This window comes from Natrix helvetica (assembly GCF_964273705.1).
Source record: "Natrix helvetica genome assembly, chromosome: 1".
In the NCBI taxonomy this organism is placed as follows: Eukaryota; Metazoa; Chordata; class Lepidosauria; order Squamata; family Natricidae; genus Natrix; species Natrix helvetica.
Genome location: NC_138548.1, coordinates 201,915,180 through 201,935,921, shown reverse-complemented (window position 1 = coordinate 201,935,921; position 20,742 = coordinate 201,915,180). Strand labels below are relative to the sequence as shown.

The 20,742-nt window shown below is 44.3% G+C and overlaps 3 protein-coding genes across 9 annotated transcripts in view; 2 read left to right on the top strand and 1 right to left on the bottom strand.

Moving 5' to 3' along the window:
* The window catches only part of HDAC6 (histone deacetylase 6), a 45,434-nt gene extending 41,484 nt beyond the window's left edge, over positions 1-3,950 (top strand). For all 6 annotated transcript variants that reach the window (XM_081971761.1, XM_081971763.1, XM_081971765.1 and 3 more), the window contains 2 exons: positions 1,097-1,225; positions 2,351-3,950. In XM_081971761.1, coding sequence (XP_081827887.1) covers positions 1,097-1,225; positions 2,351-2,419 — 198 coding nt within the window. In that variant the 3' untranslated portion in view covers positions 2,420-3,950. The remainder of the gene's footprint in view (positions 1-1,096; positions 1,226-2,350) is intronic.
* A 1,878-nt stretch (positions 3,951-5,828) lies between these two features.
* LOC309385465 (LHFPL tetraspan subfamily member 5 protein-like) lies at positions 5,829-12,483 on the top strand. Of its 2 annotated transcripts, XM_081939968.1 has the most exons (4): positions 5,829-5,916; positions 6,588-7,452; positions 10,473-10,715; positions 12,367-12,483. In XM_081939968.1, the coding sequence occupies exons 2-4, from the start codon at positions 7,020-7,022 to the stop codon at positions 12,393-12,395; spliced, it is 705 nt and encodes a 234-aa protein (XP_081796094.1). In that variant the 5' UTR covers positions 5,829-5,916; positions 6,588-7,019; the 3' UTR covers positions 12,396-12,483. The 2 variants fall into 2 exon arrangements, with proteins under 2 accessions (XP_081796094.1, XP_081796093.1); XM_081939967.1 differs by lacking the exon at positions 5,829-5,916 and having other exon boundaries at positions 6,240-7,452.
* A 1,544-nt stretch (positions 12,484-14,027) lies between these two features.
* On the bottom strand, positions 14,028-19,281 carry PCSK1N (proprotein convertase subtilisin/kexin type 1 inhibitor). Its single transcript, XM_081938218.1, has 3 exons — positions 19,113-19,281; positions 16,207-16,802; positions 14,028-14,648 (listed from the first exon to the last, which is right to left on the bottom strand). Exons 1-3 carry the CDS (start codon positions 19,161-19,163, stop codon positions 14,393-14,395), a joined length of 903 nt encoding a protein of 300 aa, XP_081794344.1. The 5' UTR covers positions 19,164-19,281; the 3' UTR covers positions 14,028-14,392.
* Positions 19,282-20,742: the final 1,461 nt, after the last annotated feature.

Genomic DNA, 20,742 nt, shown 5'->3' with positions numbered 1-20,742 from the left:
AGACTAAAACATATGAAGAACGGTTGCAGGAACTGGGTATGTTTAGCTTAAGAGAAAGAAGGACTAGGGGAGACATGATAGCATTATTCCAATATCTCAGAGGTTGCCACAAAGAAGAGGGAGTCAAACTATTCTCCAAAGCACCTGAGGGTAGAACAAGAAGCAATGGGTGGAAACTAATCAAGGAGAGAAGCAATTTAGAACTGAGGAGGAATTTCCTGACAGTGAGAACAATTAATCAGTGGAACAGCTTGCCTCCAGAAGTTGTGAATGCCCCAACACTGGAAGTCTTTAAGAAGATGTTGGATAGCTATTTGTCTGAAACGGTATAGGGTTTCCTGCCTAGGCAGGGGGTTGGACTAGAAGACCTCCAAGGTCCCTTCCAACTCTACTATTGTATTGTATTGTATTGTATTATTATAAATATGTAATATCATTGGATGATTTCAGGATAATGTAATAAAATGTTATAATATAAATTTACTTCAAATGTAATATGCCTTATGTTGAAAGGATATAATAATAGCTGGGTTTAATGGATGTTTAATAATTATACCAATTTGTATACATGTATATTAGATTGATGATACTAATAATGGGGAAAAACATGGAATTGGAAACTATTAGAGAATGTTATCAATGCTAAAATGATTGAATGACTTAGAATAGGAGGAAGCATAATAACAATGTATACAAAGATATTTTGATTGTCAATATGTGAATTTTGATAAAATTCAAGTGAGGACTACGGAAAGGACACAGAAAGACTTTGTAACCAATCGACACACTGTGTGTAATTGAAGAGGCTTTTATGTTATATATGTTGTGTGTTGTCTGAAAATAAAAAAAATTATTATAAAAAACAACAACAGAGTTTGTTCTCCACCGTTACTTTCTTCTCTGTAATATGCTCCATTTGCTTTGTGGGGGGGAAAACATTTAAGGAAATTGATGAGCTAAGATCATTTGATTGATTGATTAAATGTATGTGCTGCCCATCTCCCGAAATAAAACGTTTCCGGACAGAGATCATGACATCCATTCTGTGCCTTTAATGTTTAACGCCTGCCCCCCTGAAATATTCTATTCGTTTCAGGTCTGTTGTGGACGCTACATTAATCAACATATGCTGGATCACAATAAGGAATCTGGGCATCCGCTGGTGCTTAGCTTTGAAGATCTCTCTGCCTGGTGCTATGACTGCCAAGCCTATATCCATCACCCAGTGAGTTGTAACTCCTCCTCCTCCACCTCCTCCTCCTCCTCCACCTGTTTCTCCTTCTCCCCAAATTGAATATTGAACTGCCCATCTGAGGATCAGATGAGATAAATGCCACATTTTCTTATTCCGTTGGCCATCAAGACTGTCAGTTATACAAGAGTTTGTTGTATTTTATTGCACGTAAGTGGGAAGCACAGGGAATAATTACAGAGTGTGATTTAGGGGAAACTCTGGTGTGCTCCAGAAGAGTTTGGATTATAACACCAGGACATCAGACTAGTTGTTATCCAATGGATCCGGAGCATCATGCTGGGGAAGGAGGGAGGAATACCATTAGGAAAGCCGTCTTAGTGTTTTGAGAGACAATGGTTTAGTCAGTATATTATGGATGCTTGGCAGGCGACCTTCCTGCCCCCAACTTGTCAGACAGTCTTCATCTAAGTTTGCCAAATAGCCCAACCACATAGTGCATTGATTTATCAGTTTCCTTCCAGTTTTGTGGTTTCGGGACATGTTAGACTATAAACCCATCATCCCCAGCCAGTGCATCAGCAAAACACTTGATTAGGGAAGCCTTTAGATTGCTTTTTAGTTTGATAACTTAGACCACAAGTAGGGAAACTAGTTCACTCTCAATCACAGAAGTTCATCCTTTGTGTGTGTGTTTGTGTGTGAGAGAGAGAGACAGAGACACAGAGAGAATGAAAGTCTGGATAGACTTAATGAATAAACAAATTGGTTTATATAAAAACAAATTAAAAACATTAAATTCAAACAATGTAGAACAACATTTAATAAGGCGTGTTCATTAAAAAGATAAGGCAGCACTGTCAGAACCTATGTACTCATTTACTCTGTGTGTGCGCGCGCACACACACACATATATATACATACACATACACATATATACACACATATAGTAAATATGTATGAAAAAGGATTAATAAAAAGAATTGAAATATAATAACCCTCCTTGTCTAAATTCAGAACTCTCACTAATACACAGGTCTGTCTCTCAGCTTTAACCAACCGTAAGGCTGCTACATTAGTCTCACTAAAGAGGGAAAAACACAGGATGGGTGGCCAAATCCAAATACTGATGTTCAGTGTGAATTTCTTTTTCTTCAGGTCCTTCTTGAAGCCAAGTGCCAGGCTCACAAGCTGAAGTTTGGCGAGGACATGCACCTGCCTTCCTAAGGTGACTTTGTCTGGAGGGAAGGCCTAAGATTGAATGCAGCACAATCAACCATCGTTTGATCTCACTGAAGTGAATCTGAGGCTTCTTAAAAGGGCTCTATGTGCCAAAAATAGCCAGCAACCATCAATTGCAATACCACCAGCAGCCATAAATCAACCACCAGCACTCTCACTGCTTCCACTAGGACAAAAAAAAAAGTCCTCTTCTGGTCCAATCCATGAAGAGGAATAATCAAATGTTAGTGCACTAAGGATATCTTTGCTTCCAATCAGAAGTACTTTGCTTTCTTCAATGCTGAAGAGATACTGTGCCAATTCTTTTTTACTAAAGTTGCAAGGGACTCACTGTTCCAGTGTCTGATTGTGCAATACTGCATTTCCTCTCCATATTATTGTATATTCCTCTGAATCGTTTCTCTCCTCCGTGTTACAGTGATTTCTTGCTCAGTTGGGAAAGGCCTGTATTGCTTTTAAAATAATCCGCAAGGCATTGGAGTGAATGAGAGAAGGTTTTCCTCTGAGGTTAGAGTAGGGTGTGATGAGTGACCAGCCCAGATGTTGGTATGCCTTTGTTAAGGACCTGCGTTCTAATTTTAAGACCAGGTTCACACGATGTATATGCACGTACGAGTAAAAGAGAGAAAGGGAAACGTCACTTTCCAGAGGAAGCAGGTTATCCTGAGGCACGACGGCCAAACCACTGGTTATGATGAGTCCTAACACTTCTAGAATCCCATTATTCGAACCACTATGGCAACGCGTGCACTTACGTGCAGGTTGTTTTCTGCAGATAAAAATAAGAATGGCCTGTGGCAAAAGAGAATGTGAGAATTGGGCTTTGATAGCTTTAACGGAAATAACTTGGTGTAGTTAGTTGGCTTCTTAAGCAAGAAGCAAGGTGGCCTTCCTTAGCCATTGGCAAATGACTGGGGAAAGATTGGGTTGGGTTTCCTGGCTGCTTTCCAGGTGGCTGGGCTGTGAGGGTGGGGTGTACAAGAGGAAAGCACTGTCAAGCTAAATAGTGATCAGGAGGAGGGGGGGTGGAGTTATTTGAGAACTGGTAACCACACCTAGCCTTTAAAAAAAGAGCAGCCAGTGTGGTGCTGTTCAGGTGTTTTGCTTTATAGCTTCTCTTGTCCTTAATTGATTATGAAATGAGGAATAATCTCTAAAGGACTATTGTGTTATTATGTCCAAAGCATCTTGAGAGGACCAATTTGCTTCCTGTTCCGAAAGCTGATGGAAGAAAAGGGTATTTGTTGAAAAAAGTTAATGCGGGAGGGTGGCAAGAAAAAAAGATGAGTGGGAAGGGGTGTCACCGTGTGTTTGAAAGAAGGGCACCCATTTCCACATGAAAGTGCATCGTTTTTCCAGGGCCGGCCCTGGCGGTTTGGGGGGAGGGAATGGGGTATTATGATATTGAAACTTGGAAACCTTTAGTTGGATTGTAAGCTTTCACTGAAAAGAAAAATGTTTGTATGTTCTTCTGCTCGATTTGTACTCTTTCTAATTCAAATAAAGTGCATTTCTGCCTGCAATTGTATATGCGCGTATATTTAGGGATGGGGTTTGTATTTAGAGGAGGAGAGAAGGGCTGTGTGAAACTTTTGAGGGAGGAACTGATCTGTCCTCATCCCAGGATTCGGCTCAGCTTGCAGCTGAGTTTATACTGCCCTTCACTTCCTGCCAGTACCTACTTCCTCACAATTTCCCGTAACAGGTACATATTTCAAAAAGTACAGTATGATACTGTAGGGCCAATAAGGAGAGAGCTAGTTGGTATATTGGCCACAGTAGTGAATTAAGAGGGAGGAAACCCAGGTTCTAATCTCAGTTTAGGCGCAGAAGCCACCTGGCTGATTTAGGGCCAGTTACACCCCCCCCCCCCCTCAGCTCTGATCCATATCAGACTGCAGCAAGTTGGCTGATAAAGAAAACTCCTCTGTCACGTCAGGTATTGATAGCTTTGCTGTAAGAACTAGGAGAGCAGGCTGCAAAAACTGAGAGGCTCTGCAACTTTGTGGGACAAATGCTAAGAAAAACCAACAGCAGCCACATGATGCCCTCCATCAAATATTTGGGAAGCATCAGTCCCTTTCCCTTGTTCCCTTTCTTTGTGACCTATAATGCTGGGCTATTCATTGGATCTGTTTAATCTAATCATTTATGATAGGAGACACAAAATTACGTTGATAGTCATCCGTCCCAAGTGATTTGTTTGGCAGCCTGCCCCAGAATTTTCTGATACGTTAAGAACTGGTGAGCATTGGCCGTCATCAGTTTTCTTGGTAGCTGACGTGGTCGTCTGAGGGTCTTACCTTCTGCTAACGGTGGCAGACAACCAATAGATTGCTAGGATAATTGGAGCAGGGACAGAGCTAAAGCTAACTGACCAGTGGAAAGTTAGGAGTGGCATTTTTGTCTGAAGCCACAGGCTGCTCACTTTATATGTGTGTGTGTGTGTGTGTGTGTGTTTATTTGTACTGATAAATAATAGAGAGGGAGTAGTGACCTTCCTCCCATATTTAGGCATACCAGGGGTTGTAACACAAATACATACCTATTTCCCTGGCTCAACTGATAAGGAGGCGAGCCTGTGGCTTAGTGGCTAAGACTCCTGCCTAAGATATAATACAGCCCAGGTTCGAATCCCAGTAAGGGTATGGCTAGCTGATGAGAGCTAAATAGCTCGAAATAGATCTATACTAGTCTCCCTTTATTTATTTATCAGTACAAATACAACACAAATATTTAAAAAAAGGCAACATTAAAAATAAAAATATGGTTTTCTGCCTGCATGGTCTTCTGTGATGATATATATATACCACCCCAATCTCTACCCATTTTCTTCCCAGGTGTCTGCAGACATTTCCATTCCTGAATCTCCCCTTTTGGTCTGATCCCATCCAACTAATGTTAACAAAAGCATTTCCTTTCATCCTTCTCAGTATCTTTTTGCCTCCTGATCCCGGTGTTCTTCTCTTCACTCTTCTCAGTTGCCATCACTCGTAGGGTTCCAGTTTTCTTGAGAAAAGACAGTCCAGTAAGGGTATCTTTGTTGATGGTGGGTTGAGCAATATGGCGCTTGGCAGATTGTGCCAACGAGCAGCCCTAGTCCTTATTGGTCTGTTTGGAGGTAAAGCTTCACTCCCACAACCATGATCATTTTCTTTAATTCAGCAAACCTTTGAGTTTTCCTTGAACGTGTGTGTTTCTCAGGCGCCCTGTTTATGCTCCTCTTCCGTTGACGCTTAACACTCACTAGAGGGAGTAGGTTTCAAATTCATTATATCGGGAGCTTTAAGCATTCCAAGCATTTCTCAGTAACGCATTCAAAAATCCTCTAAAGTAGTTAAGAAAGATCACATCTATGGTGCCAGTGAAAGAAACAGAAAGATGCTGCTTATTCTCATTTCCCCCTGAATTTCTGGCAGAAGAACCTTGCAAGGTAGATTAGCAGCCAGTCTTTCGGGTATAGTTCTCGCTGCAGTGGCTAGGTCTATATTGGCATATATGCCCGTATATATCAGTGCAGGTGGCAGGAGGCTGAATGTCCTTTCAGAGCAGAGCAGCAGATGGCTCTGAGCTGCAACCCATCTCCCTTATTCCCCCTCTATGCGATGTATCGCACAAACAGTGAGTGTGAAGTGGTATAGCCCAGGCAAAGATAATCACTGCTTCAACAAACTGACATATAGCAGTTCTGGATGGCACCAATCACTTGCCTATGTTATTTAAAGGTGCTTGCTGCCTCCTGCTGGAAGCTCTAATGCCTTCCCTGGCATTTGCATCCCTGTAACTCACGCCTGGGGCGAATAGGAGAAAGGGAGCCTTGTTTCTACCCCCACCCGAGTCTCCTTCGTCTTTCCTTCGCCTCCTTTTTCCAGTTCTATCAAGCCAGGGCACAATTTAGCAGTGGAGAACTGGCGAACCTCGGCATCCATCCTCTTGTGTGGAAGATGAATTGGGCAGCAGATGCTCTGAATCCAGTCCAACTCCTTCCTAGTGGCTGTTGCTCAGAAAGATAGAGGGAGAGGAAGGGGCAAGGCCAGTGGGCATTTGGCCAAGGGGCTGCTCCTGTCGCCTGGGCAGGAGAAGCAAAACGCAGTGTAGGGAGTGATGAGCTTGGCAAGGGAAAGAAACCAATTCCCTCCCCTTCCCCCCACAGCACCCAGGAAAAGAAGGATGCCAATCTTGGAGAAGGAGGCAATGTAGCACTGCTCCCCCCACCTTCCTCCATCACCATCAGCGGAGGAGTGCCGAGGCTGCAGAGGAAAAGAGCTTAGCAATCGTCACCCCAGGAGATCCCTACGAGGAACAGGGAGGTGGGGGGATACACGAGTCTGCTGCCAGATTCCAGGGGTGGAGAACCTGAGCAACTCAGTGGAGAAGTGGAGCTGCTGGAGCAGAGGTATGCAGAGTTATTTTTCCCAAAGGAGGAGGAGCTGAGCAAAGGAAAGGAGGGTGGCCAGAGAAGGGGTACATCAACTGGCTTCAGGCACGAATGCTCTCGTAGGATTTGGCTCCCTGGAGAAAGGAAAAGAAAAACACTTCTTGCAGAAGGACACTTGCAGCAGGTCCCTCAAAGGAGACGTGGACAATGTTGGCAGCCCGAGAAGCAGCAGCCCTCTATCAGACCGATTTTGTGCGCAACGCCAGGGCAGTGGGCGCTCTCTGGGCTGGCTGTAGCCTCTGCTTTGGCATCTTGGAGGTGGTGGTGCTTATCCAGCCAGCATGGGTGCAGACAGCACCCCTCACCTACCAGCTGCCAATCTCCGGGGCCCTCTCCGATCCCAGCGTGAGCGCTGTGGGCTCCTTCGGCCTCTACCAAGTCTGCACGGAGCAGGACGGGGTCCTCCAGTGTGAGGGATCGCTGGTCACCCTAACCCCCATCCCATCTTTCAAAGCAGCTGCTGTCTTTGTCCTGATGGCCCTGGTGCTGGTGATGGGCAGTGTGGCCTCCCTGGGTCTTTTCTGGGTCTGCAGTGCAGGGACCGTCTACAAGGTGTGCGCCTGGCAGCAGCTTTCAGCAGGTAAGAGAACCCGGGTTGGGTTGTCGTTTTTGAAAAGGCAAGGAAGAAACTTGGAAGGAGGGAGGCATGGGAGTGGGATAGGGAAGGAGCCTCCAAAAAAGAGATGCTGCCGAAGCTCAAGTCTCACACAAGCCACGTTGTAAACTTAGCAACTGAATTTGTAAAACACAAAGTTTGGTCTCTCCTTGTTGAGGATAGAAACAGTCAAATTCAGACAAGACCACGCAGTCTTCATTCAGAATAAATAGGAATGTTCAGGTGCAAAGGTTATGTTTCCCTTCCATCAGTGTCCCCGAGTATTCTGATTGTTCTTCCCTTGCTGCAATGAGAGAAAATTGTTTTCTACATCTGAGTGAGCCTGCAGGTCCCTCACTATCAGGGATCCTACCTCCATCAAGCTACACTGCACACCTGGCCTTTCACCTTAGAGGATCTTAAGTGGCAAAACTCTTCTCCTGGTCTGATCGGCAATAGCTGCTTCGAGAACGAAGGTGATTCCCATGACCAGGCTTTGGAGCTACCAAGTCAGAGAGAGTAGAATACAATCCATGAGTAAGGCACAATGTGAAGCAAAAGTTAGTTCTGCATCCAGGTAACCCAGACACCATTCTAACCAAGCTAAACTCTGAAACGGGTCTGAGTTTTGCAAATGAACATTTGTGCGTTTGTTGTATTCACTTTTTTGTGGGGGTGTGCCCTGATTTGTTTGTATAATAGTATAGAAGGCTGTAGAAAACATGCAGGGCTGGGGAGGGGCTGTTTTGGAGGTCGCTGCCCACTCTTTTTAATCATTCTTTGTGGCAATAAAGGCTGCTGGCTTGGTTTAGAAATTATGAGTTGAATTATGAGCTCAGGAGTGAATGAAGTGCTCTTCTGCAGGTCTCGTTCCTTTCAATTAGGGTAGGGTAGGATAAGTTCTTGATGGACAGGATCATTTATTAATTAGCAGGAGGATAGTACCATAGATGTTGATATCATTTCAGACAAATGGTTGCCTAATCTTTTCGTAAAAACCTCCAGTGATAGAGTACCCTCAGCTTTCAGAAGTTGTGGGTGCTCCAACACGGGAGATTTTTAAGGAGAGATTGAACAAGAATTTATTTGAAATGGTATATAGTTTCATGCTTGAGCAGAGGCTTGGACTGGAGGACCTCCAAGGTCCATACCAACTCTGTTATTCTGAAATGCCAAAACATGTTGGGGCTGATCGAATTGAAAAGCAACCAGTTCTTATCTCTCCCCACTGGCTTCAGAATTGTGGGCCCTTTAGAGAGCATCTTCAATGGCCCCTTTTAACTTGGAAATGCTGGGATAGAAACTTCCACAGGTTGAAGCCAATTGTCTTGAGTTTTCTGTGTGAAACAAAAAATTCTGGTGATCTAAGAGCACTTGTAAATGATCGTTTTTGTTACCTTTCAAATACAACCTTGGGAGAAAAAATATGAGTTCTACGTGGCTAAGATCATGCATTAATTCGGATTCAGACTGGGAAAGGTACCTCAGAGCCATACGGCATGCAAGTAGCACTTTTGGCAACTCTGTAAACCAGGTTTTTCAAACTGTTGAAAACAACTCCCTATGTGGTCAAGAGCAAGTTTGAAGGGCTTGTGCACACTATAAAGGAACAGTGTTAAAACATATCCCCTCACTGCCTGTATAAGCAAAATTGGGATTTGCTATTTCATTTCAAACATAAATCCAAGATAAATGCGGAATGTACAGCAGGAATTTCTCTTTCAGAAATAAAATCCCGATTTCAGGAATTATGCCAAACTTTGTTCAAAATATGGTTGTAAATGTGATAGGGAAGTATTATTGACTTGCAATGAAAATATTTTATATTATTAAGTTGCAAAGTTCTATAACAATTTTCATATAGAGTTTAAAATCTAATGATGAAAGTGCAGTAAATGGTGTGTTTCTTTCTTGTACAACCTCAGATCAAGTGAAATACCGGTAGGTTATTGTATTTGTGGCACTGTCATTCATTTATCACTTTTAGGAGTCACGACATTGCAAAGTTGGAGGATACCTGCTTTCAACCAAACTGTTTTTCCCACCTGGGATTCTGCTGCAAAAGAGTAGGCATCCAGTCCTGCCTCATTTAGCGACCATTTGTAGCTATTATTACTACAGAAACTTTGCAGCCAATCCACACGTTTATGATCTTCCCCGATCTGTAAAGAAAAGGACAGTTGAAGTAAGATCTTTAGGATGGTCACAGTTGCAATCAATGACAGCCTCACTTAATGACTGAGTTGCCAGTTCCAATTGTTATTAAATGAGGACTACCTGTATATATCTCAGGGTTATTTGCACTCACCCAGTCAGCAATCACACTGCCTGCTGATATATTTGTTAAAACAGCAGAAGAGAACAATCAAATATGAAGCTTCCCCAGTTACCTTGACAGCAGGCATCGTGAAATTTCACCTGCTTTGGGCTAGGCCAGGCTGGGGGAGGGATGGACAATGTAGAAACTAAAATAGAAATCTGCAGCCTGCTAATGAGGTTAGAGCCACCATGGATGCAAGCTGGGAGAGGGGGGGAGATTTATTTGGACGACTTCTCTCTCCTTATGCCTGTCGGTGGGAAATGTGCTTCCAAAAAGAGAGAGAGTTTGAGACTCATTTTTGCAGAAGAAAACTCTCCCTTCTGGGTTCAGTGCAGCAGCAGGAAGAGGCTAGTAATCTCAGTGGAAGCTTTTTGTCATCTTTCATCTCCATGGCTGATTGTGGGAGGCCGTTCAACCCCAAACAAACTTGGGGATCTCCCTTGAGTGGAAACCAGCCTTCTCCTGCTCTAGAGGAGACTGCGTTCTCACCTCTGCATAAAGCATTCCTTATTTTCTTGACCTAGTTATGCATGTTGTTGAACTGAACCACAGGAAGGAGGATATCAAGCCTGGGAAAAGTCAGTGGGTTTGTTGTTGTATTCCACAGCAAGTGTCTGTATGGATTCTGTTAATTCTGTCTCACCCCCCTCTTTCCTCTTTGTCTGCCCATCTCTCTGTCTCGCAGCAACTTGTCAGGCTCTTGGCTGCCTGGTTTTCCCAGATGGCTGGGGAGCGCCAGAGGTGAGGGCTCTGTGTGGGCCCCAAGCCAGGAGCTACACCCTGGGTACCTGCTCAATCCACTGGGCCTTTACTCTCGCCTTGCTGGGCATCGCCGATGCGTTGGTTCTGGCCACCCTCGCTTTTGTGCTGGGAAACAGGCAGGACGCTCTTTTGCCTGCAGGCTACACACCACCCCGGAAGGGAAGAGGTAAGCATGGGCACATCTTGTGCCTCTTCTGTCTTGGGTAACAAATGGAGCCAACAGATGCTTCGACAAAGCCAGCTGCGTGAGAGGCAGGACACCAGCAACCACGTGAGTCGTTGCTTAGTTACAGGCAATGAGACACTCAAATGCAATTGGGATTGAAAATGTCCTGACCGTGATGTGAATAAAGTGCATTCTTTCCTGCATCTTACAAATATCCCTCCCTTTGTCTTACATGTGCAAAATAATAATTAATTTTTTTTTTGGATAAATCTCAAGGAATACAAATTCTGTTTTCCCTAGAAAAGTGGCAGCTGCAAACCTGGGTCTTCTTCAATTTATGCTAGTCTTTGGAAGAGATACGGAAGCATTCTGTTCTTGTGACTAAATAGTTTGGGCAAATCCCAAGATATTTGTCTCACCTCCCGCCCAGACTAATTTGTTCAGGGCGGTCTTGTATTAGCCTTGATTTGTGGGATATGTTAGGATTAATAAAACTGGGCTGGGAAAAAAAATCCAGATGATTATTTGATAGAAATGAAGAATTGGAGCTTTCTCCCCCCTCTTTGATCTTCTGCAGCCCAGATACGATAATCCCAAGTATATCTCAAAAGCTGATATCAGCAGGTTAGTGAGGCTTACTGAAACATATATACATACATTTGTATACTATTTAGGGCTAATTTGAATGATAAACAGTTGAGAAATTCACATAGAGTCAAACACCCAATTGCTGGCCTTTAATCTTCCATTTTACTAGTACAGACTGACATGTCAGGACAATTATAGGAAATTTAAATGGCACGATTTTGTTTCAATTTAAAATGTTGCTGCTATGTCTGCCAAAAAAGACTTATTAAGGATAGAGAACATGATGTTGGCATCCCTCAAGTTTGCAGAGTGCTCTGTTCACAGGCCCTGCTGTGGGAAGCTCACATGACTGATTGGTGTGTAAAGCTTCAAAGAGCCAGCCAAACTCCTTGGACTGCAAGGTTAATTATTGCTCAAGCATGACGGCAGCTAAAGTCAGTGCATCTGGAGGGCCCTCAGCTGGAGACAGCTGGCTTAACATTTGCCTGTAAATTGAGAAACAATGTCAGAAAAGGCAAAGCTGAAACCCCCAGCTTTTCAATATTCCCTTTCTTCTTCAATGTGCATGCATTGTGAAGGACTTGCACGCAGGTGTGCATATGACAACCAAGGGAGAGGACCAAACATCAGGCCTAACACATTTTTTAAAAAGAAAAAGTACAATTACCTCCAGAAAACACACTTCAGGAAATGAACGAAGCACTTTTGTCTGACTGGGTGATTGCCCCTCATTTTGTACCCCATAAGTGAGTGTCTTCCTTCCTTCCTTCCTTCCTTCCTTCCTTCCTTCCTTCCTTCCTTCCTTCCTTCCTTCCTTCCTTCCTTCCCTCCCTCCCTCCCTCCCTCCCTCCTTCCTTCCTTCCTTCCTTCCTTCCCTCCTTCCTACCTCATAATGCATCCTTTTTAAGGTTGTTAAGTATTTTTAAGTGGGTTTTAGTGCTATTTTAGAGGGAGTGGGTACAGAAGCTGGACTTCGCTTCAAAACCCCCAAATGCCTTGGGCGTCACAGATTTCAGAACGTATCTTATCGTTTCCACCTTTTCTGCTTGTGGTACGTGCTTAGGTGTGACTTCAGCGCTGACTCCAGATTGATCCCAACCAGCAGACATTCTTCAGAGTTGGATATGTCACGGATTTGCTGTACCCGTTGCAATAAATTTTAGAAAATGCTGATGTGATGGTGTCTTATTAGTTATTAGTATCTTTCATGACTTTTTGAAATTGTTTGCGTAACCCTTTTCTCTCATTCAGAGCTGGACAGCAAAAGGCTCACAGACAATATATGGCCTCCTAATTCCAGATTTTTGCATGTCGAAACTGTCAGAGAGTCAAAATTTGCCAGCAAGTTATAGAGTAAGATGATTTCCAAGTGATGTTCAGCAGGAAATGACAGCAGGTAAAGCCATTAGCAAGTTTAAATTTTAGTATTTAAAATAATCCCCAAGTTCCTCCCCCTCCCCAAAATGAAACAAAGGACAGAGGGTTTCAGATCTGTCAAAACCGCCATACTCCCTGAGGCCTTTGGTAGATGAAAAAATGCAGTTGAAAATGAAAAAAGACCTAGTTCCCCAAAAGTTTCCAATTCCTGAAATTGTTTGTTGTCAGAGTCCTCTATGACATGAAAAGAATTGGGGAGAAGGTGTGTCCCTCCAGGAGAAGACTCTGTGATGTTCAAGTTGCATTGAACTCCTCATTCAATATGACATCCAGAAGAGAACAAAGTTCTCTTTATGTATATGGCCGCCCTACTCACCCTCAGTGACTCCCAGAGGCTTACAAAGATAAAACTCATGGTACCCTGTGGAGTGATCACCATCTCTCGTCAGAACTTCTTGTTTGTTTAAGGCAAGTCTACTAATAGAATACCAATATAGTTTGACATGGAAATCATTGTTTTTGAAGATTCTTGACTTTTGAAAGCCCAGAGGTAGACTGTTTATTTAGCACCAACCTCTTTCTTCTAATAGTACCCTCTAGGCCAGGTAGGCCTTCCTAGATTTAGCATCAAATTCTAGTGTAAGGATTTTTGTTTTATTCTGTGGCTTTTCTTCATTGAAGAGCCCAATAAACAGGAGTGTCCAGAAAACTTAAAACATGGAAGTAACTTTTAGGTTGACAATTTGATTAGATTTACTGTCTGAATCTATCAACTTATTTTTAATACTAGTGTAGAGCCCCAGAATGGAGTTAAAGGTAACAGTCTATCTTCACCCAGTTCTGTAACTTAGTTACTCTTGCCCTTTTGAGTAGAAAGGTGGGGGCCAGCTGAAACCAAAACATTTGAAGATTAATTAACTAAATATAAGAAATATGATGCCTCCCCACGCATGTCGTCATCATTCTATAAATTAGAATTTCATGGCAAATTCTGGAGGAGTTCGGAGGGCCACATCCAAGGTTTCCCAAAAAACTTTCCACAGGACCACACAAACAAGACCACTGCTACAATAAAATACCTGGTGGGACTTTTTATTCAGTAATTAATCAACACGAAAACTCTCGCCACAAGCTTGATTGAACATGGCAACAAATCAGCAAATGCAGCTTGTTTATGTAGGCAACGAGGTTTGAACACAAGGGATCTTACAAACCAGACAGAAACAAGCAGGTGGAAACAGGGAGGGAGGAGTGAGAGGCAGCATTAATGAAGGAGGAATATTAAGGCAGTTGGAAGTTGGGTGGGGGGAGTTGGAAATTTGTTTAAGCCACATTTTTTTTTAAAAAAAAAAAAGCCAAGATGTGAGAAGGATGAGGCTGGTGATACCTAGCTCTGGCTTTGGAGGGAAGTAGGAACTAGCCATCAGTGAAAAGACATCTCCTTAGCTGAAAAGACCTTTCCATCAGGACACTGAGAAGGTCAGTGAAGAGAAAAGTGGCCCTCCCCTGCACACACTTTATAGAACATAATTGGGATTTGGGGATCCCAGTCCAAGGTTATCCCCCTTCTTTCCCAGTATTTTTGGGGTCACAGGTAGGACAGAGGCAGGGAAGAACACAAGGTGTCACTCACAGTCCATTGACATTCAAAGGGGGGGGGCTCATCAGTGAGGTGGCTTCCCAGTGTTTCTTTTGACAGAAACCAATTCTCATTATTCAGAGAGATACCGAAGCCTCTGGGTGCCCCCACTCATACTCCGTCTCCCACCCACCCCTTCTCCTTCTGTCCGCTTGACTCGCTGCAGCTCGTCCCCACTCTCCCCACCAAGACGCTTGACCCGCAGAAGATTGGGAGGGTCGGGGAGGTCTCCTCCATCAAAAATGGCACGACGCAGGCGTCGGGGAGCCACTGGGAGGCGCTGTGAAGGCAGGTTGCTTGCTCCTGACAGGATCCTGCCAATCAGATACCTGAAAAGGACAGAGATAGATAGAATTGGGGGGTTACCACTCCACTCATGCCACCATTTTAATCTGCAAGCATCTTTTGCAGGTATTGATTTGCACTCAGTTCATACCAAGCTATGATTTATGAAACATGGCTTTTATTAAAAGGGCTATGGTGGCTGGGCTGCTGCATATTTTTAAACCATGGCTTGCAAACTACAACAGCCACATTCACACGTCATTCTGAGCCAAGCAAAACTCTTAACACATTAGAAGTTTTCCCACCACCCTTTCAAAAGCTGTTACAATTCCCCAAGTAAAAGAAGACAAAGATCCCAACTCTTCCCTTCCCAAGAATAGAATCCAGGAAAATCTATATGTGCACTGAGGATTGGGGGCATAGATCCTTTCCCCGTTAAGCTGATGCATTCAGACAGAGAACTGAACATGGGATCGCTGGGCACCAAGCCTTCCCTTCTTCAAATCACACTGGTGACATCAGTGAAGAGACACCTCCTCATTAGTATGGTGTGGTTGTCTGCAATGTAGCTGGAGCTGCATAATGGAGAGGACCAGCATGGATGGAAATGTCTGAATGTGTGCAAAGGGGCAACCCGGCCAGCTCGTCAGTGATATCTTTATTTTGAGTTGAAATTGAGAGGGGCTGCTCCCTGCAGTTCCCACGTTCAGTTTGACCCATGAACCCACTGCCCAAGCCTGACTTTTCTCTGGAGAGATTGTTACATTTCTGATGGCCGTATGAAGAAGGAAGTCTTTTTCAACTTCGGGGCTCCAAAAGGACAAGAAGACCAGTTGTATCGGGCCAGCTCTCACAAAACATGGCTTGAGCCTTAACTGCAGCTCTTGCCATCCCTTTGCCCCAGAAGGTCTCACAAAATATTTTGCTGCGTAGAAAATCATGGGACAAACTAGGCTTCCTAAACTAACCCAGACTGGAGATTTACCCGTCAAAAGCAAATCGTCACGGGTCTAAGCAAAAAATAATAAACCTGAATGAAATCATAATTGAATGATTTTTTTAAAAATGTTGTACGCTGCCCGGAGTCACCGTGTTCGAGTTGGGCAGCAATATAAACGTTTAATAAATGAATAAAATAAAATGTATCCTATTGGTTCAAAGTAGCTTTCTATTGATGAAATAATGATTATCATAATTATTGTTATCAGGAAAATTTTCTAAGAATGGGAGAAGAATTACAGTAGTCCCCCTTTCTTCCCTCTGCAGCCACTCCCTCTCTTAAGCCTTTATTCCAGAGAGTGGATGGTTCTCAGTGCAGGAGGAGGAGCTGCAAATCTGAAAAAATTCCTTTCGTTTCATTTATGCTTCCTTTGTGAACTACTCCCTGAGAGACTACCAACCATTTTGTTTTCTTTTAAAAAGTTTGATTCAATTAAGGTATGAGAGTGGCCTGACTTTACTCAACAGTGGAAAATGAATTGCCACAGGCTCAGAGGCACATCCCACTCTATGTTCTACCGCTCAATGACCGCATTCTGAACAGTTGAGAGTTAAATCCTTATTCAAAGCAAACCCTGATTTTTTCCCCTCATGTCTGGCTACCTCAGCATCTCGGGGTCAACCTCTCCAGCAGCTTCCTCCTCTGCGCCCACTTCTTCTTGGGGTTCAAATCCTCCTTCGGGGGCCCAATAACGATTCGGCAGTGCTCTGGGTGGAGAGGAGCCACCTGCCAAGCCAGTCTCATCGTACTCGGGGTACAAGGTTGCCCCCTTGGCCTCATCCCACAGCCTCAGCAGATTTGCCAGGTAGACAGATTCCTGGTCCCGGCGATGCCCATCCTGAAGGAGGCGCTGCAAAGCACGTGCCAGGTGCTTGTCTGGCTGGAACTGGTTGCTAGGTGGGGACGCCGCTCTTTCAAGGGCCTGGGCCATTCGCTCATCCGCCAGCTGGTTCCCAGAAGAAGCCAACGCTCGTTCTAAGGCTTGGGCAAAGTGATCTTCTTGTAGCTGGCTACCCGGAGTCGACAGGGCTTTTTCAAGGGCAGCCAACTGAACCAGTTCCGGGTAATACACTTCATTGGCCAAGGCGGTCTCCACAGCCTCATATGGTGCCCCCTGAAGCTCACGGCGCACCCGCCGGATCCCCCCTGGCAGGTTGTGATTCATCCCTCCATGGGAGCTACCTGTGGTGGGCAGAGGCTGCAAGAAACAGGGAAGATGATTGACAGGAAGTGAATAAATATGAACAGGCAGCAATCAGGCTGGGGCCAGGCAGGGAGGGAGATAATTAATTAGATCATTCCTGCTGTGGACTCAGAGCTGGGTCTTTGGCAATGGATTCACTACACATCAATGTAAATGTAAGTATTTCTATGGCAAACACTAATTTTTGTTAATCATTTTTAATTGGTCATCGTGATGAAGACTGGCTGTCACTGACTGAGGTGTACTGTCTATTTATCATACAATTTATAAACAACCCTATAACAGAAGTTCTATTGATGTTATCAAGACTTTAAAAAATACAAATACAATAAGAGAGAGAGACAGAGCTTAATCTTATTAACCATTTGTTCTCTCTCTCTACACACACACACACACACACACACACACACACACACACACAAACACATGGCCACAAACACATGTAAACTCCGTAGAAACATATAGCCTGATTCCACTCAAACGATATCAATATGATCTATGAAAAACACATTCTCCTCTCAGCATCTGATTATTCTCATTCTCATTCATTATTCCTATCATCTTCCTCTCTGTATTCAGTGGCCCAGTTTTCTGTAGAGTAAGTCTGATTAGATTCTTCCAAAGTTATGACAAACCCTCCAGACCTTGGAAAATAGAAGAAATGTCCTGATCCATTTAGCTATTTGTATCTAATCAGAAAAATTAACCTGAGCCTCAGCCCAGTAGGGAGGAAAAGAAAAGCAGGGCAGAGAGCATCTGGGAGAATGGGGAAGGAAGTTCTTTTCCCACAAAAAGACAGGCAGGCATCTCTGTGGAGAACCATGTAGAAATCTGTGAGGACGCCAAAGAGACTCTGCAGTCCTCCTGCAGGGTTAGTCACACACCCACCGGCAGGAGGGAAATGAAGAAATCTTGGGTTAAATCAACGCATCAAAGGATTGCATGGTTAAATCAAACGTGGTCCTGACCTTTCAGGGGAATAGTCAGCCCTCCACGCATCAAGCTGATGTTTTGCTACCGCTCAGCAACCTACTTAGCTCTGCCTTTGCTTTCTCTCCCCCCCCCCTCGCAAGGCGAAGATGAATCAGTCATGACGCCAAGAGCAGGGATGGTGGCAAGGGACTCGGTGCTTACATAAAGCATCCATGACGGCATCACAGAACATGTCTTCTTGCTCCTCCATCACACATATGTATTCCATGCTGCACTTTTTTGTGAACACACCTGGACACCTTACCCTATATACGCACCCATTGGTCTTAGGACACAATGCTTTTTACCTAGTCACCTGTCACGCCCCTTCTATAAAAGTCAGATGTATTCACAATTTGCCCCCTTTAACACCCAATTAAGAGTCACTTGCTAAGATGGGCAACTATAGAAATCAAATACATTCATAAATAAACGCTCACCCTTTTTTGCACATATAAGAGTGCTTTTGCACCATTCTTTTGCAAACACCCCCCCTCCCTCCCCACACACAGTTCAATCCTGGCACAGCCACACAAGACAATTTGCAAACCTTGCTTGTCCTCTCACCGACAAGTACCCAGCACTCAGCAGTCCTGTGAAACATAACACAGCTGCTTCTCATAGGCACATGTGTGAATCCCCTGCACAACAGTGACTTCACTGGGTAGGTGGGTGAAAAATAGACATTTATGATTCACAGTGCTTTATACTTTCCTACGACAAATGTCCCAGCACGCACACACATACTCATACACAGAAGGGCAGCTAGATGTCCTTCGCAGTTTGAAATCGCTCGAAGAGAAGTATTAGACATATCTTGCATGTAGGCTGGCACCTGGTCTTCCATAATTCCTGCTTCCTCCGAAAAATCAGGACTTCAGTCACCCATCACAACGCAGAAGCGTCCCTTGGTTGAGACTTTCTGATGAGCCCAGCTCTGAATTGTGGACTATGTGGTTTAACAGACCGTCCAGAATTGCCCCGCTTTATTTTGCTATGGTTAATCCCCCAGAATCCCCCAGATCAAATCCTGGCAATCTGGACAGAAGCGGGTTAAGAGAAGCAGGAATACAGATGCGCCACAAAGAAGCTGACAGACGACTCAAGTAAGGAAGCCAAGCCACAAACCAGGGACGACTACTAAGCCCCCAAATGATGGAGGGAAACAAAAGAGAAATCGCCCGTTAGCCTACCGCCAAAGTATGGGCTACTTGACGGGTAAACAATTTCCCCTTCTATCTTTGGCTTCCTTGATCGCAGGTATCAATCGCGTTTCACACGGCCAGTCTGCGCGTCGGACTCAGTCAACGCGTTTGAGTTCGCATCTCCTACCTTGGCGGCTCCGAGGCTCGAAAGCAGCGCGAGCAGCAGCGCCGGGCCCATCGCTCCCGAGTCCCTTCGGGAGGTAGAGGCTGCCCGGATGGCGGCGGCGGCGACAGCAAGCGAACGACGGAGCCGAGCGCGGTCTGCAACCAGCCCAGCGGACCGCGCTAGACAGTGCCAGCAGCTCCACCCAATCGCCCCCCCCTCCGACTTTGGCTCCGCCCACATCCATTACTCAGTTTCCCGAGCAGTGGGCAGGCAGATGGGGGCGGGAAGGCAAGGAGCCGGGTAGTGGTCTGTATCTTTCTCTTGGAACCCGCGAAGAGCACTTCTGAGCACGTGCAGAGTGCACTCCTTTCTCACTGAAAAATGTGCCTTGAGGCCTTTTCCCTGCTTGCCTCTGGAACATCTGTTCCTGGGCACGTGCAGAGTGCACTCCTTTCCCACTGAACAGCCTGGCGTGGGTGGCTGCTGGAGGCCTTTTCCCCACTCGCTACTACAGGCAAGTCCTGATAATGTGAGTTTTGTCCCCATGCAATTCACCGCTTCATCTCATCCCCAGCTCATGGATGAGAAAGGCTGAAGTCGTCCTTAGCTATGCTGAAGTTAAAATAGCATTTTCTTCTTTCTTCTGGCATCATGTAAGGGTAGCACCCAAACAAATCTGTTGGTTTCATCACTCATTGCCATAGAGAAAAGTCAGGGAATTGGGAAAGAAAAATGAAGAGGCCAGAGAAAAATTACGTTGCATTTATAATAACTGTAATATTTTCTGCAAAAAAAAATTGAGACATCTTCCTATCCACACTCATCTTAAGCTAAGAAATTAAGACAGATCAAGACTACCCAATGAACTTTATAAATGAGAGGAGGCTTGAATCTGTGTTCCTAATTCTCCTCTATCCTTGCACTCTAACCATGACACTATTAAAAGTCAGTGGTTGTAATCATAAGGTTGAATTTAACTTGTAGAAGCACATTTCCTTGCCTTCTTCCTTCTCAATAAGTTAATTTAAATGATTGTAATGCATCTCAAATGGGGAACTTATGAACTCCAGATATGGCTGAATCAACCAGCAGCCTCAGCTACCTTAAGAAATAGGAATTTGAATTGTTGTTTAGCAATAGGTTGAAGATCATCCAATCCCTTTTTGGAATTAAGCCATGGCACTAAAATGTAAATCTTTTACATACATACAAGTCCTGCTTTCACTTTCTACCTTAAATTGTTCAGCCAATAGTATCTTTCTCCTATTGAGCTAGATTCATTCATTCATTCATTCATCCATTCATTGTACCCCTTGGATACCAAAAATTTTACAGTTCGCAAGTGAAAAGAATGGAAAACTAGAGAAAAAATATATAATAAACGATGGAATAAAGGATCGTAAAGATGACAACACTGACCAGAATGAAAAAACACACACAACTCAAAGGGACTTTTCATCAAAGGTCTTCAAAGCCCTCCAGAAGGGTGTGGTCCAGTGGTGGGATTCAAATTTTTTTACTACTGGTTTTGTGGGCGTGGCTTGGTGGGCATGGCAGGGGAAGGTTACTGCAAAATCTCCATTTCCTCCAGATCAGCTGGGACTTGGGGGTGGGGCCAGTCAGAGGTGGTATTTACTGGTTTTCCAAACTA

Bases quoted from the DNA above. Each gene is read 5' to 3' on its own strand.
- LOC309385465 (XM_081939968.1), top strand. From the start codon at position 7,020: ATGTTGGCAGCCCGAGAAGCAGCAGCCCTCTATCAGACCGATTTTGTG. The intron at 7,453-10,472 runs GTAAGAGAACCC...TCTGTCTCGCAG, and splicing joins CTGGCAGCAGCTTTCAGCAG to CAACTTGTCAGGCTCTTGGC. The intron at 10,716-12,366 runs GTAAGCATGGGC...GTACGTGCTTAG, and splicing joins ACCACCCCGGAAGGGAAGAG to GTGTGACTTCAGCGCTGACT.
- PCSK1N (XM_081938218.1), bottom strand. From the start codon at position 19,163: ATGGGCCCGGCGCTGCTGCTCGCGCTGCTTTCGAGCCTCGGAGCCGCC. The intron at 16,803-19,112 runs GTAGGAGATGCG...TGTTTCTTGCAG, and splicing joins CGAGCCTCGGAGCCGCCAAG to CCTCTGCCCACCACAGGTAG. The intron at 14,649-16,206 runs GTAGCCAGACAT...TGTCCTTTTCAG, and splicing joins GTTGACCCCGAGATGCTGAG to GTATCTGATTGGCAGGATCC.